At 41.4% G+C, this 11,687-nt stretch overlaps 1 protein-coding gene across 1 annotated transcript; it reads right to left on the bottom strand.

Moving 5' to 3' along the window:
* Positions 1 to 2,606: 2,606 nt before the first annotated feature.
* Positions 2,607 to 11,156, bottom strand: KRT39 (keratin 39). Its single transcript, XM_023204179.2, has 7 exons — positions 10,596 to 11,156; positions 8,950 to 9,032; positions 8,138 to 8,294; positions 6,917 to 7,078; positions 6,677 to 6,802; positions 4,446 to 4,666; positions 2,607 to 3,049 (listed from the first exon to the last, which is right to left on the bottom strand). The coding sequence occupies exons 1-7, from the start codon at positions 11,061 to 11,063 to the stop codon at positions 2,791 to 2,793; spliced, it is 1,476 nt and encodes a 491-aa protein (XP_023059947.1). The 5' UTR covers positions 11,064 to 11,156; the 3' UTR covers positions 2,607 to 2,790.
* Between the last annotated feature and the right edge of the window lie 531 nt (positions 11,157 to 11,687).

Below are 11,687 nucleotides of genomic sequence, written 5' to 3' on the forward strand. Positions count from 1 at the left end.
GTGCTGGGGGCAGGTGATGGGGGACAGCTAAGGGGTGAGAAACAAAGAGAAAGGGGGCAGCATAATTACTTCTGTATTTTGGAAGAGTTTAAACTAGCTACGACGTGAAGTGGAGTCAACAAGAAGAAAGGAAAAAAATCCAGAAAAAAAATATATCTAAAATATCTCCCTTTTTAAGGAATAGATGTATAGACCCTCAGAGTGAGAAGCAGAGATATAGGATTTGACTTCAGGCTCTGGAGACCATGCTGTGTTTCCTGATTCGTGGTTGTCTTTCGAATTGTGCTAAAATTACAGCTTCCCTCCCCATGAGCCCCTTTTCTGCTCCAGCTGCTGACTTATGCTGAACTATCATAAATCCTTAAATTTCCTCCTGTGGCTGTGTAGGATACTTATTTAGCCTCCCGGTAAAAATCCAGACTTCTTATTTCCTTTAAAAGATTTGATCACATGCATACAACCAGTAAGTGGTTTTACATTCTCCTATATGAAGAAGATACTTAAAAAAAAGAAAAACCTGCAAGACTTCGAGTGGCTAACTCCCCTCTTTACTGTGCAACTTACAAACATGTATTTTTTTAAACCGTGAATGGCATGGGGGATATTTTGCACTCCATGGGAGGAAGGCATCCTACTTCTAGGATAAACTGAAAATGGCACCGCTGCACCAGCTCAAGGTTAGCTTGAGTCCAGTGAGATTCCTCAACCCTAATTTTGTAGCTCGGAGCAGATTTTAGTGTGGATGATAAATATCAAGGTCCACCTGGGCCCAGCACTGAACCAGAAAGAAAGGAAGAAGGTGCTGATGGAAACGACATGTGTCTAGTTTTCAATGTAAGGAATAGGAATGTCCTTCTGCAAAGCACCTTACAGTTTACAAGACCCTTTCACCATTATTATTCCATTTTATCCTTACAGCTGTATGGTAGGCAGGGCTTATATTGTTATACCCTATTTACTCGAGGTCATACATGCACAGGCTGGATTGAGACTCCGTCCCAAGGTTTCTGAATCCCAGTTCCATGGTCTTTCCACATTTTCATCCTGCAGCCTGAGATAATACACAGTTAACCGCTGACCGGAGTTACTCTGCCCACTCAGATGAGAGAGAACTTACTGATTAAAAAGAGGTCCCTCTGGGAGTTCTGCATTCCACTTGCCTAGTGTAAGTTGCTACTTGTCTGGAGGAAGTAAATCATCGAACAGTAAGTTACACAATGCATGTGTCTTTGATGTGGGCATCAGGCATTGACTCACTGATATGTGATACATACCCTAAGAACTGAAAAATGCTTTATTGAGAAGAATTGTGGGCCTGATCACAGGAAATCATGGTGTTTCTTTTTTCTCCCAAAAGTTAAACACTATTAAAACTCCAGAATCATGACTGGAAAACTAAATTCATGAAGAAAGAATTTTAAAATGAGATAATTACAAAAATAGGTCTAGGGCTGTAGCTAAAAGCAAAACTTACATAGAAATCACATTGGGTGGTGCTTTTCAGCATTCAAAGAAGTGTCACAGAAACAATTTCATTTGCTCTTCACAACAACCCTGTGAAGTAGGCATGATCCTCATTTAACAAACACAGAAATTAAATTTGATGAAGTCTAAATGTTTTCCCCAAGGTCACAGCTGGGAAATGCAGGTGTAGGACTTCGGGCCTTTTGACTTTCCATCTGAGTTTGATTTTGAATTATTTCTTAACACCTCTGGCAATGTCCATGATTATTGTCGGGAATGACTTACATATTCTGTGACTATCCTGCCAGAAGCTGTGATGATGGCTGGTATATAACTGATGCCTTCTCACATTGGGACTGCCTTGCGCTTACAAACAGCAACTATTCACTATTGCTTTTCTACAAAATGTGTGGATATTATGTCCATTTACTCTGATGGATAGATTGAAGCAGGAATCTAAGCTATGTTTTTTTTCTTTGTCACTCTTCACAGGGAGGGGAAGAAGGGTTATTTCTTGAGAGTTCCAGCTAAATGTTCCTTGTCAAACAATCAGAACAAACTCCCATTCCCTAAAGAATAGAAAGAGAAATAGCAAATGTTTAATGAAAGGACCCATGCTATTTCTTCAAAGTGTTCTAGATTCACTCCCCACAACTTATCTGACTCTCAAATAAAATATTTCGAGAGCCTAATAGGTCACAAAGTTTTGGAGACCATGGACATTTAAAAAATATCTTTGGAAAGGTCAAGTATGTTAGTATAGACAAATCATAATTAAGACAGCAGAGTTTAATAGGATCCATACTCATGACTATCTACACAAGGGAATTAAATATTAAAGATCTTTTCCCCTATTTATACTGTTCCCATGTATGTTTCTTTCTGTATCCAAAGAAATTTAGAAGGGAAGGTTGTAACTTTTCACCTTCAGGTGCCGGTGGCCAAAAACAACTCTAAACTTGTCTGACTGGCTCTAAGGAGGAATGTCAGTAAACAAGGCCTGAGTAAACAAGAGAGAGGCCTGCCCATCAATCACCTGTGAAGTCAAGCAATGTAGGCCGTCTTCCTGGGTGCTTACAAATCAGTTCCCAGCCCTCAGATAAATGCAAAATGTCCTTCCAGAGAAATGTAATTTATTATCATGTTAGCAGTGGTGAGTTAGGGAAGGAGCAGAATAAAAGATATTCTACCTAGTGATGGGGACCCGCTGTAGTAGTAAGAAACTAAGTACCTTAAGGGACTGGGGAGTTTTCTTAAACCTCTCTGGCAGGAGCATGTATTGGCCTCTCTTTCATAAATGTGGGTCATTTTCATCACCTTGGGATGTTAGACTTTGGCAGGTCTGATGATGAAACAAGGCTGCACATGCTCGTAAGAAGAAATGACCTTCCCATCCTTAATCTCCTTGGTGATGGTGCAAATTTTAACCAATATCCGGGACAGGGGTCCACAGGCACTGCAGTGCTCCTTTAAGCCACAGGGGGCTGAGGATGTGCAAGCTGGGGCCGTGCATTCCATGGCTCCGGATTTATAAGATGTCCAAGGGGAAGGCTCACATTTGGTGGCACACGGGTAACAGGGACGCCTAAAGAAAAAACAGAATTTTAGCTGTGATCGAGGGAAGGCGATGACGGTCATGGAGAAAAATGGTCGTGGCTAATTTTTTTTAACACTTGTTGCTCAAGACAAGTACATACTTACAAATGCTTATTCATTCATTTTGTACTGTAGTTAGTGGAAGAAAAAGAATCAGATCAAATCCATTGGAAATCAGCATCCTGGGTTTAGAAGTATTCGATTATCTAAGTTTCCGTTAGTCAATACCATTGCATTGTGGAAAGAATACCGCACTATCAGTCAAAGACTAGGGCAGAGAATAGCTCTGTCCTTTACCAGCTGGTGACCTCAGCTAAGTCATTTAACTCTCTCAGGTTCATCTGCAGGATGGATATAATGGAAGCTAAACCCACAGGATCAACAGTGATAAGGAACAAGTTGAGGGGACTATTATCTGAGGAATGGAAATTAACCAGATATTTTTCTCATTGAAGAGTTAGTCATACTCATAGTGGTGGCCTAACCCCAGCTATGAAAGAGTCCTCACTGTGTCATCAGGAAGCTTCAAAGTGCCTTCTAGCTGTCTATACATGGTTTTTAGAGAATTGGAGTAAAAAGCAGTTCATAGTAAACACTCTTTTGATAAACATAATCTTTCTTTGATGATTCAAGGTATTTTGGTATATGATCACGGCTCCTAAAGGTGACGGCATTGATGACCATTGTGCTCATATAATGTGGTCATGCCAATTAAAAGAATGCTGTGAAGAGTTCACTGATTATTTTGGGGAAGTAGGTCTCCTTTGCAATTGTAACTAAGTCTCTCAGGTGTTAGTTTGGACTGAGTTACTTCAAAGAACTCATCCTCCAGGTATGTTTACTTATGGGTTGGTTAGCTTTTTATTGTTTACAAAAATTATAACTTTTATTTTTTAAAAAAGATGCTAAAACATACATGTGTACGTGCTTCTGTTGGCCTCAAGGACTGGTAGCTAGATAGGGTTAGGGGTTTCAGCCTGAGCAGAATGTTCCTCCAAAGGAGCCTGGGTTGTTTTGTACAAGCTCATGAAAATCAAACGTTCATCTCAGTGGGGAAACATCTGGAATGGTCACTGGGAATATTCATCTATGGGGAAATCATTTTTTCTCTAGTAATTTTTAAAACTCGAAGAAGGTAAGCAACCTATAAGAAATTAACCTGGCACATGGGCTCCTCAGAACAGCCAACGCCTCAAATTTGGATGAGGTTACAATTGCAAGTCTTCCTTATGGCACAGCTTGAGAGGGTGTGTGGATGCCTCTGTCCAAGCTCCCCATCACTGTCAAGAAGGTCAAACAAAGCACCTGTCCCCTATTGCCAGTGGCAGTACATATATGGTTCATTTGCACTTCTTTGTCATAGACGTTGTTGTTATTTTACGTACTTGCCATCCAAGCTCTCCAGAAGGCTGCGGTATGTGGTAATCTCACACTCCAGCCGGGACTTGACGTCCAGCAGGATCTCGTATTCTTGGTTCTGTCTTTCCAGGGCACACCGGATCTCTGCCAGCTGAGCCTCCAGGTTATCGATCAGACTCTGGATCTGGGTCAGCAGGGCTGTGTAGCGAGCCTCCGTCTCTGTCAGGATGCACTCTTGGGAATCTCTCTAGCAAGGAGAAGGATAGTAGGGTTTATAATGATGACTCCTTTAAGCCCAGGTCACCTGTGACCTGTATCATTTTAAAAAAATGGTTTCTTTTTTTTTGGGACGGAGTCTTGCTCTGCTGCCCAGGTTGGAGTGCAGTGGCATGATCTCGGCTCACTGCAAGCTCTGCCTCCAGGGTTCATGCCATTCTCCTGCCTCAGCCTCCCAAGTACCTGGGACCACAGGTGCCCACCACCATGCCTGGCTAATATTTTTTGTATTTTTAGTAGAGATGGGGTTTCACCGTGTTAGCCAGGATGGTTTCAATATCCTGACCCTGTGATCTGCCCATTTCGGCCTCCCGAAGTGCTAGGATTGCAGGCGTGAGCCACCGTGCCCAGCAAAAAAAAAAAAAATGGTTTCTTTGTGACACTACTGATAGATCTCCAAGCACTTTATTTATTGTTTCCTAAGCAAATAAATCCAAAACCCAAATGATCAACTATGCTAAAATCTGCTTTCCTTTATCTCCTCTCTCTTTCTCTCTTTCTCTTTTTTTGCCTCTTTTTAAGTGTTTGTTTCACTTTCTCTTTCTTGACCACCCAATAATCTCACACCACACTTTCCTACTTAGGAGAGAAAAGGAAATAACTTATTGCACACCCAGGCATTAAAAATGCATTACTAGCTGGGCATGGTGGCTCATGCCTGTAATCCCAGCACTTTGGGAGGCTGAGGTGGGTGGATCACAAGGTCCAGAGTTCAAGACCAGCCTGGTCAAGATAGTGAAACCCCATCTCTATTAAAAATACAAAAATATTAGCTAGGTGTGGTGGTGGGAACCTGTAATCCCAGCTACTCGGGAGGCTGAGGCAGAGAATTGCTTGAACCCAGGAAGTAGAGGTTGCAATGACCTGAGATCATGCCACTGCTCTCCAGTCTGGGCGACAGAGTGAGACTCCATCTCAAAAAAAAAAAAAAAACAACAACAACAAAAAAAAACCCAAAGCCCATTACCATGGCACTTCATTCAGTGAGTGTTCGTATCATTGAAAAGGAAGCAAGAAATGTTTAACCATATACAATTTATCCACCAGAACAATTCCTTTATATGTAAAATATGAAAGGTGAAACTGATGAGTAAATTTCATTCCTGTTCTATCATTCTGTAAGTCTATGGATAATGATGGGATTTTAGGTTTTAATAGCCTATTATTTGCATGATTATCCCAATTTTTATAGATGAGAAACCTGAGGTTCAAGTGGTTCAATATGTTGTCCAAGGTCACATGACTAACCGGTGACAAAACCAGTGTGGGGCAAGGTCTTCCTAAAACGCTTCACATCAGAGCATGTAAGCAATTCTCTACTTCAGAGAGGCATTATCATGAGCCAGAATGGTACTGGCTTTGGAATCTAAACTCTGGCTCAGACTCTTATTTCTTTTGTGACTTTGGACAAGTTTCTCAACGTCTCAGGATCTCAGTGTCTCTATTTATAAAATAGGTGGGCTGAAACTTACCTTGGATTTGCTTGGGAAAATCACTTAGCTCTTGGAGCCTCGTCTGTAACATGCGTTAATAATTATGCCACCCCCCTTTTAGGATTACTTTATAAAATTCACGTGATAGCTTGTAAAAATGCTTTGCATATAATAAAATGCTCTCCCAGTGTTTCCCAAAGTGTACTTCATGAATCATTAATACCATGACATGCTCTAAAAAAAGTAGGGGGGAGGGGATCCATAGTCAAATAAGTTTTGGAATGCTGAATACCATATATCCCCTTCTTGGAGATTCATGGTGTACAATTAACTTATTAATGGCTCACAGGAAGGCACCCTGTTTAACCTTGGTTTAGTCCAGCATTTCCCAGACTTATTTGGCCACAAAGTCCTTTTTCAGGCATAGACCCTTTAACAAAAGAGGAACTGTTGTTCTGAGAGACACAGTTTGGGAAATACTGCAACACACAGGTGTCAGGGACTGTTGCCATCTGTGCTGAGCACGGCTTGGTCAGCTTGCTCGGTACCATTCGATGCTGGGCCTGCAGTTCAACCTCCAGGGTGTTCACAGTGCGTCTCAGTTCTATGATCTCCTTTTGGCAGCACTGCTGCTGTTGAGAGCTGGTCACCACTTGTTGATTCAGCTCCTCTATCTGAAACACACAGCCAGAGACTGAGAATATTACGGGAGGAAAACATGACTTTGATTAAAGGGCCCTAGAAATGCAGCATCAGCTTATTCTTTTTGACTTTTCTATTTCCCCCACCTGTGTGTTGAACCATTGTTCAACATCTTTGCGGTTTGTCTCCATGATAGACTCATATTGACATCTCATTTCTTGTAGAACCTGGTTTAGGTCAACAGAAGGGGCAGCAGTCACTTCAATGTGAAGTCTCTCCCCAAGCTGACACTGTAAAGAATTGATTTCCTATGGAAAGAAGAAGAATATGAAGTCACTTGGTGAACAGATGACCCCCTTGTGTTCTTATTTCACTCTAATTGCTACAATTTAGCTTAATTATGTCTAAAATATAGCCCACAACAAAGGCATACATGATTTACAGGTGTTATTGATGCTATAAAATGATTTAAGACTATTTCAATAGGACTGTGTGTTTAAATATGTGCAAAATTAAAAAAAAATGAGTAGCAAGACCAGAGTTCCAAAAAATTTAGATCATTTCCAGGGCTGGATAATGGGTGAAACAGGATAAAGGTGGAATTGATCATGAGAGATTATAGTCTCTATGGTACAAATATGGGATTGTGCCAATATTGACTTGCAGCAATATTGACTTGTACCAATAGGAGGCAGAAGTCTGTGTAGGGATGCCTACAAACATGGGAAGACTGTAAGGACAGAAAAATTGGGATCCTTCTTGTGGAAAAGCTGGAGGGGATGATGGAGGCCTTTCTTCCCCTTATGGCTCCAGATACTGTGTTGGAGCCAGCAGATTTGAAATACTACGTTGAACCAGTGCTAGTAGCAGTAGGTATTTTCAGGGCTAAACCAGAGTAATACGTAGCAGTGATATGGTTTGGCTCTGTGTCCCCATCCAAATCTCATCTCGAATTGTAATTCCCATAATTCCCACCTGTCAAGGGAAGGACCTAGTGGGAGGTGATTAGATCATGGGGGTGGTGTCCCCCATGCTGTTCTCAGGATAGTGAATGAGTTCTCACAAGATCTGATGGTTTTACAAAGGACTCTTCCCCCTTTGGTCTCTCTCTCTCCTGCTGCCAAGTGAGATGTGCCTGCTTCCTCTTAAGCCATGATTGTAAGTTTCCTGAGGCCTCCCCAGCTATGTGGAACTGTGACTCAATTATATCTCTTTCCTTTGTAAATTACCTGCTCTCAGGTATTTCTTCATAGCAGTGTGAGAATGAACTAATACAAGCGGGGACACCCTTTGTCAGGTGCAACTCAAAGGAACTGATGCTACTTTTAGGGGCTTAGCTTGTGATTACTCTCTTGGTCTTTTCTCACCTCTTTGTGGTTGTTCTTGAGGCAAAGGAGCTCCTCTTTCAGAGACTGGACTTGTGCCTCCAGGTCGGCCTTGCCCAGGGTCAGCACATTCAGGATCTGCTTGAGGCCATTGGCATCTGCCTCTACCAGCTGGCGTAGAGACACCTCAGCTTCATACCTTAAAAAACCAGATGGGAAAACAGAGATATCTGAAAGGAGATGATGCAAACCAAGGCAAGCAGAACTCCCATCTGCATTTTTCTCTGGGCACCTCACTTAATGTATTTCTATTAAAAGATTTATTCTCTTTAGAGGTGAAACCATTTGATATAGATCATAACTTAATTATTATTCCCAAATTAGTTTGCTAGGGGGATCTACATTGCTGTCCTTTGAGATATGCGAATGTATTGTCCTACCTCTGCCCCTAGTGGCAATGCAATGTAAGTGAAGAAAGCACTGGATTAGGGCTCAGAAAACTGGGTCCAAGTTTTGGCTCAGACTTGTGCTACTTATGCTTACCTTTGGGTGAGTAACTTAGCCTCACTAAGCCACAGATTTCTCACCTTAAAGAGGGTAACAATATATTAGCCCTACCTATTTTACTGAACTGTTGTGTAGGTAATCAGATGGGTTCACGAGTTCGAAACTGTAGGTATTGTATACATGTGAGCAGTTATTAATCATTCATTGAATTTGAAAGTCTTTTCTGGGCTTGTGCCAACATGGCCTGGGGCAAGAGGGTTAGTAGACATGGGGACAATTTTGTTGAGGGCATCTCGGTCAGACTCAGGGTGAGCTCTGTCATCGATGACGGTGTTGGGTGGGCTTACTTGGCTCTCAAGTCATCTGCAGTCAGTTTGGTGTTGTCAATTTGCAAGACCAGTCTGGAATTCTCAGCCTTGGTACACAAGATCTAGAATTAAGAGATTGTACACACAAATGAAGCAAACACCAAGATTTCCTTCTTTAAGAACCAAGGGGCTTATGTTTGTGTCAAGTAACAGGGGAAGGCTAAATAGACTAAAAGTAATCTTCATAGCTATGCTCATGAAGCTTGGAAAACTTCGGAAAGTCAGATTTCCTGTTATTTTCCTAAAAGATCAGCAAAAAGTACTTACCTAGAAACTTTTAAGCATTTTTGTTGTTGTTGTTGTTAAAATATGAAATCCAGGCCGAGCACAGTGGCTCACCCCTATAATATCAGCACTTGGGAGGCTGAGGCGGGCGGATCATGAGGTCAAGAGATCGAGACCATCCTGGTCAACATGGTGAAACTCTATCTCTACTAAAAAATACAAAAATTATCTGGGTGTGGTGGTGCGTTCCTGTAGACCCAGCTACTTGAGAGGCTGAGGAGGGAGAATCACTTGAACCTGGGAGCTGGAGGTTGCAGTGAGCAGAGATTGCACCATTGCACTCCAGCCTGGTGACAGAGTGAAACTCTATCTCAATAAATGAATGAATGAATAAATAAATAAATAAATAAAAATTTAAAAAAATCCATTCTAAATTTATATGAATACCATGATCCACTAGAATGTCAACTCCATGAGGGCAGGGACTTTTTAAAGGTCACCAATATTTTCCCAGAATCTAGAACGATGTTTGGCTCAATATTGTTACTGCTCGTTAAACATCTGTTGAATGGATAAAACTGAATAAATCCAGATGTGTAGTAGTAGAATATGTCTGTGCATAACAAACTTAGGTTTGGCGTAGAAACAAACCAATCAATTTGGAGATGATAACATAAACATAAAAGGAGAAAAAGGTGGTGTTGGTTGCAAAATGGATAAAAACTAAACTGTTCAGAAACTCATTAAAACAAAATTTATTTTCTCTGATCTCTGTTTCCCTATTTTTATTTAAAAAATGGCAACAACTTGCTGTTAACATCTTTTGGTCCTGAGTTATCTAGTTATAATGGTAGAGTGTATTTCTGGAGAAAGGAAACACCATGAGACTCTTCTTTTTGTTTTTGATTTTTAAAGACAGAGTCTCACTTTTGCCGGAGTTGGAGTGCAGTGGTAGGATCTCAGCTCATAGCAGCCTCGACCTCTCGGGCTCAAGTGATCCTCCCACCTCAGCCTCCCAAGTAGCTGGGACCACAGGCATGTGCCACCATGCCCACCTAATTTGTGTGTGTGTGTGTGTGTGTGTGTGTGTGTGTGTGTGTGTGTAGAAATGGAGTTTCATCATGTTGCCCAGGCTGGTCTAGAACTTCTGGGTTCAAGTGATCTGTTTACCTCAACCTCCCAAAGTGTTAGGATTACAGGTGTGCATCACTGCGCCTGGCCAGAAATACTAGCAGACTCTGAATGCTGCCTCAAGATGACAATTTCTCTCAAGAGATTTTTCTATTCTTCAAAAAATGTTTCAGCATCGACTGAACAAAAAATGTTAAAGCTTAGCAAATAACTGTTGCTTGGAAACCATCAATTCACAACACGATTAAACAGGTTCCTAGGAATCTTACCTTCTGCTGGAGCTCCTCAATGGTAGTGTAATAAGACAGGTAATCAGGACATAGAACAGGGAGCTCTTTGTTATTCTCTTCCTGGATTTTAGATTCCAGTTCAGCATTCTCTCGTTCTAGCATTCGCACCTTTTCCAGGTAGTTAGCAAGACGCTCGTTCAAGATTTGCATGGTCTCCTTCTCATTACTGTTGATGCCTTCACCATACCAGCTGCAGTCATCCAGAGAGGAACGCACGATGAAGTTGTTTATTAGGTAGATGGGCTTACCACAAAAGCAAGGAGTGGGTTGGCAGCCCTGGTCCCGGGTTGTTCTGAGAGTGTGGCCAGCTGGTTGACAGTTCTTGACTTTAAGGCCACCAGGATGGCAGCGGTTGTTAGAAGAGATGGTACTAACATTTGTAATCCTAGAGCAGTTTTGACATGGGGTTGAAGGAGAATTGGTTGTTGTACAGCCCTTGGTATCCATAGTATGTGTCCGGCTTTAGTTGATTTCCAAGACTGTGGTCACCAGGATGAAAAGCTCAAGCCACCTCCACGGAGTCTGAATTCCAAGACTCTTGGTGTTTTCCTCTTTGATGTGCTTATATAGCCTCTCTTCTACGTGGTGTCACACAGGTGGGATGTTTTCCTTTCTCAGGTTTATATCAAATCCCATAGGAACATCTTATTAGTCTGCTTTTTACTTGCTTAAGAAGAGTTATTTGTCTCATAAAAATGTGCATTTAGGCTGTTACTAAGTTATTACCCATCATAAATACTACTTGTCTATTGGACCCAGAGCTTCAAATTATGTCTTCAAAAGGAACTGTCCTAACAGCATCCATTATTAAGCAGGTGTGAGTATATTAAGTTCATTACATTCTTCTTGACCTCTCCACTTGGCACTGAGCTTAACCAGGAATGAGTTCATCCTTCTTTTCCTTTCTTCTCTAGGAAGCGGAAACTATTATTGTCTAATAATTATTGGTAAACTTAGAAATCAGAAGTCAATATTTTAGTTTGTTCCACCCAAATGATTTCCCCATTTTCAGTGTCAGGACAATGTGAGTATGAATTAAAATGTCAGTGTTTTAAAAGACTTGTTTTAAAG

The sequence above is a fragment of the Piliocolobus tephrosceles genome, chromosome 16, assembly GCF_002776525.5.
Source record: "Piliocolobus tephrosceles isolate RC106 chromosome 16, ASM277652v3, whole genome shotgun sequence".
NCBI lineage: Eukaryota > Metazoa > Chordata > Mammalia > Primates > Cercopithecidae > Piliocolobus > Piliocolobus tephrosceles.

Coding starts and splice junctions, on each gene's coding strand:
- KRT39 (XM_023204179.2), bottom strand. CDS start 11,063: ATGGATACCAAGGGCTGTACAACAACCAATTCTCCTTCAACCCCATGT. Junction 8,295..8,949: donor GCAGATGACTTGAGAGCCAA/GTAAGCCCACCC, acceptor TGGTTTTTTAAG/GTATGAAGCTGAGGTGTCTC. Junction 3,050..4,445: donor CTGGAGAGCTTGGATGGCAA/GTACGTAAAATA, acceptor TTTTTTCTTTAG/GCGTCCCTGTTACCCGTGTG.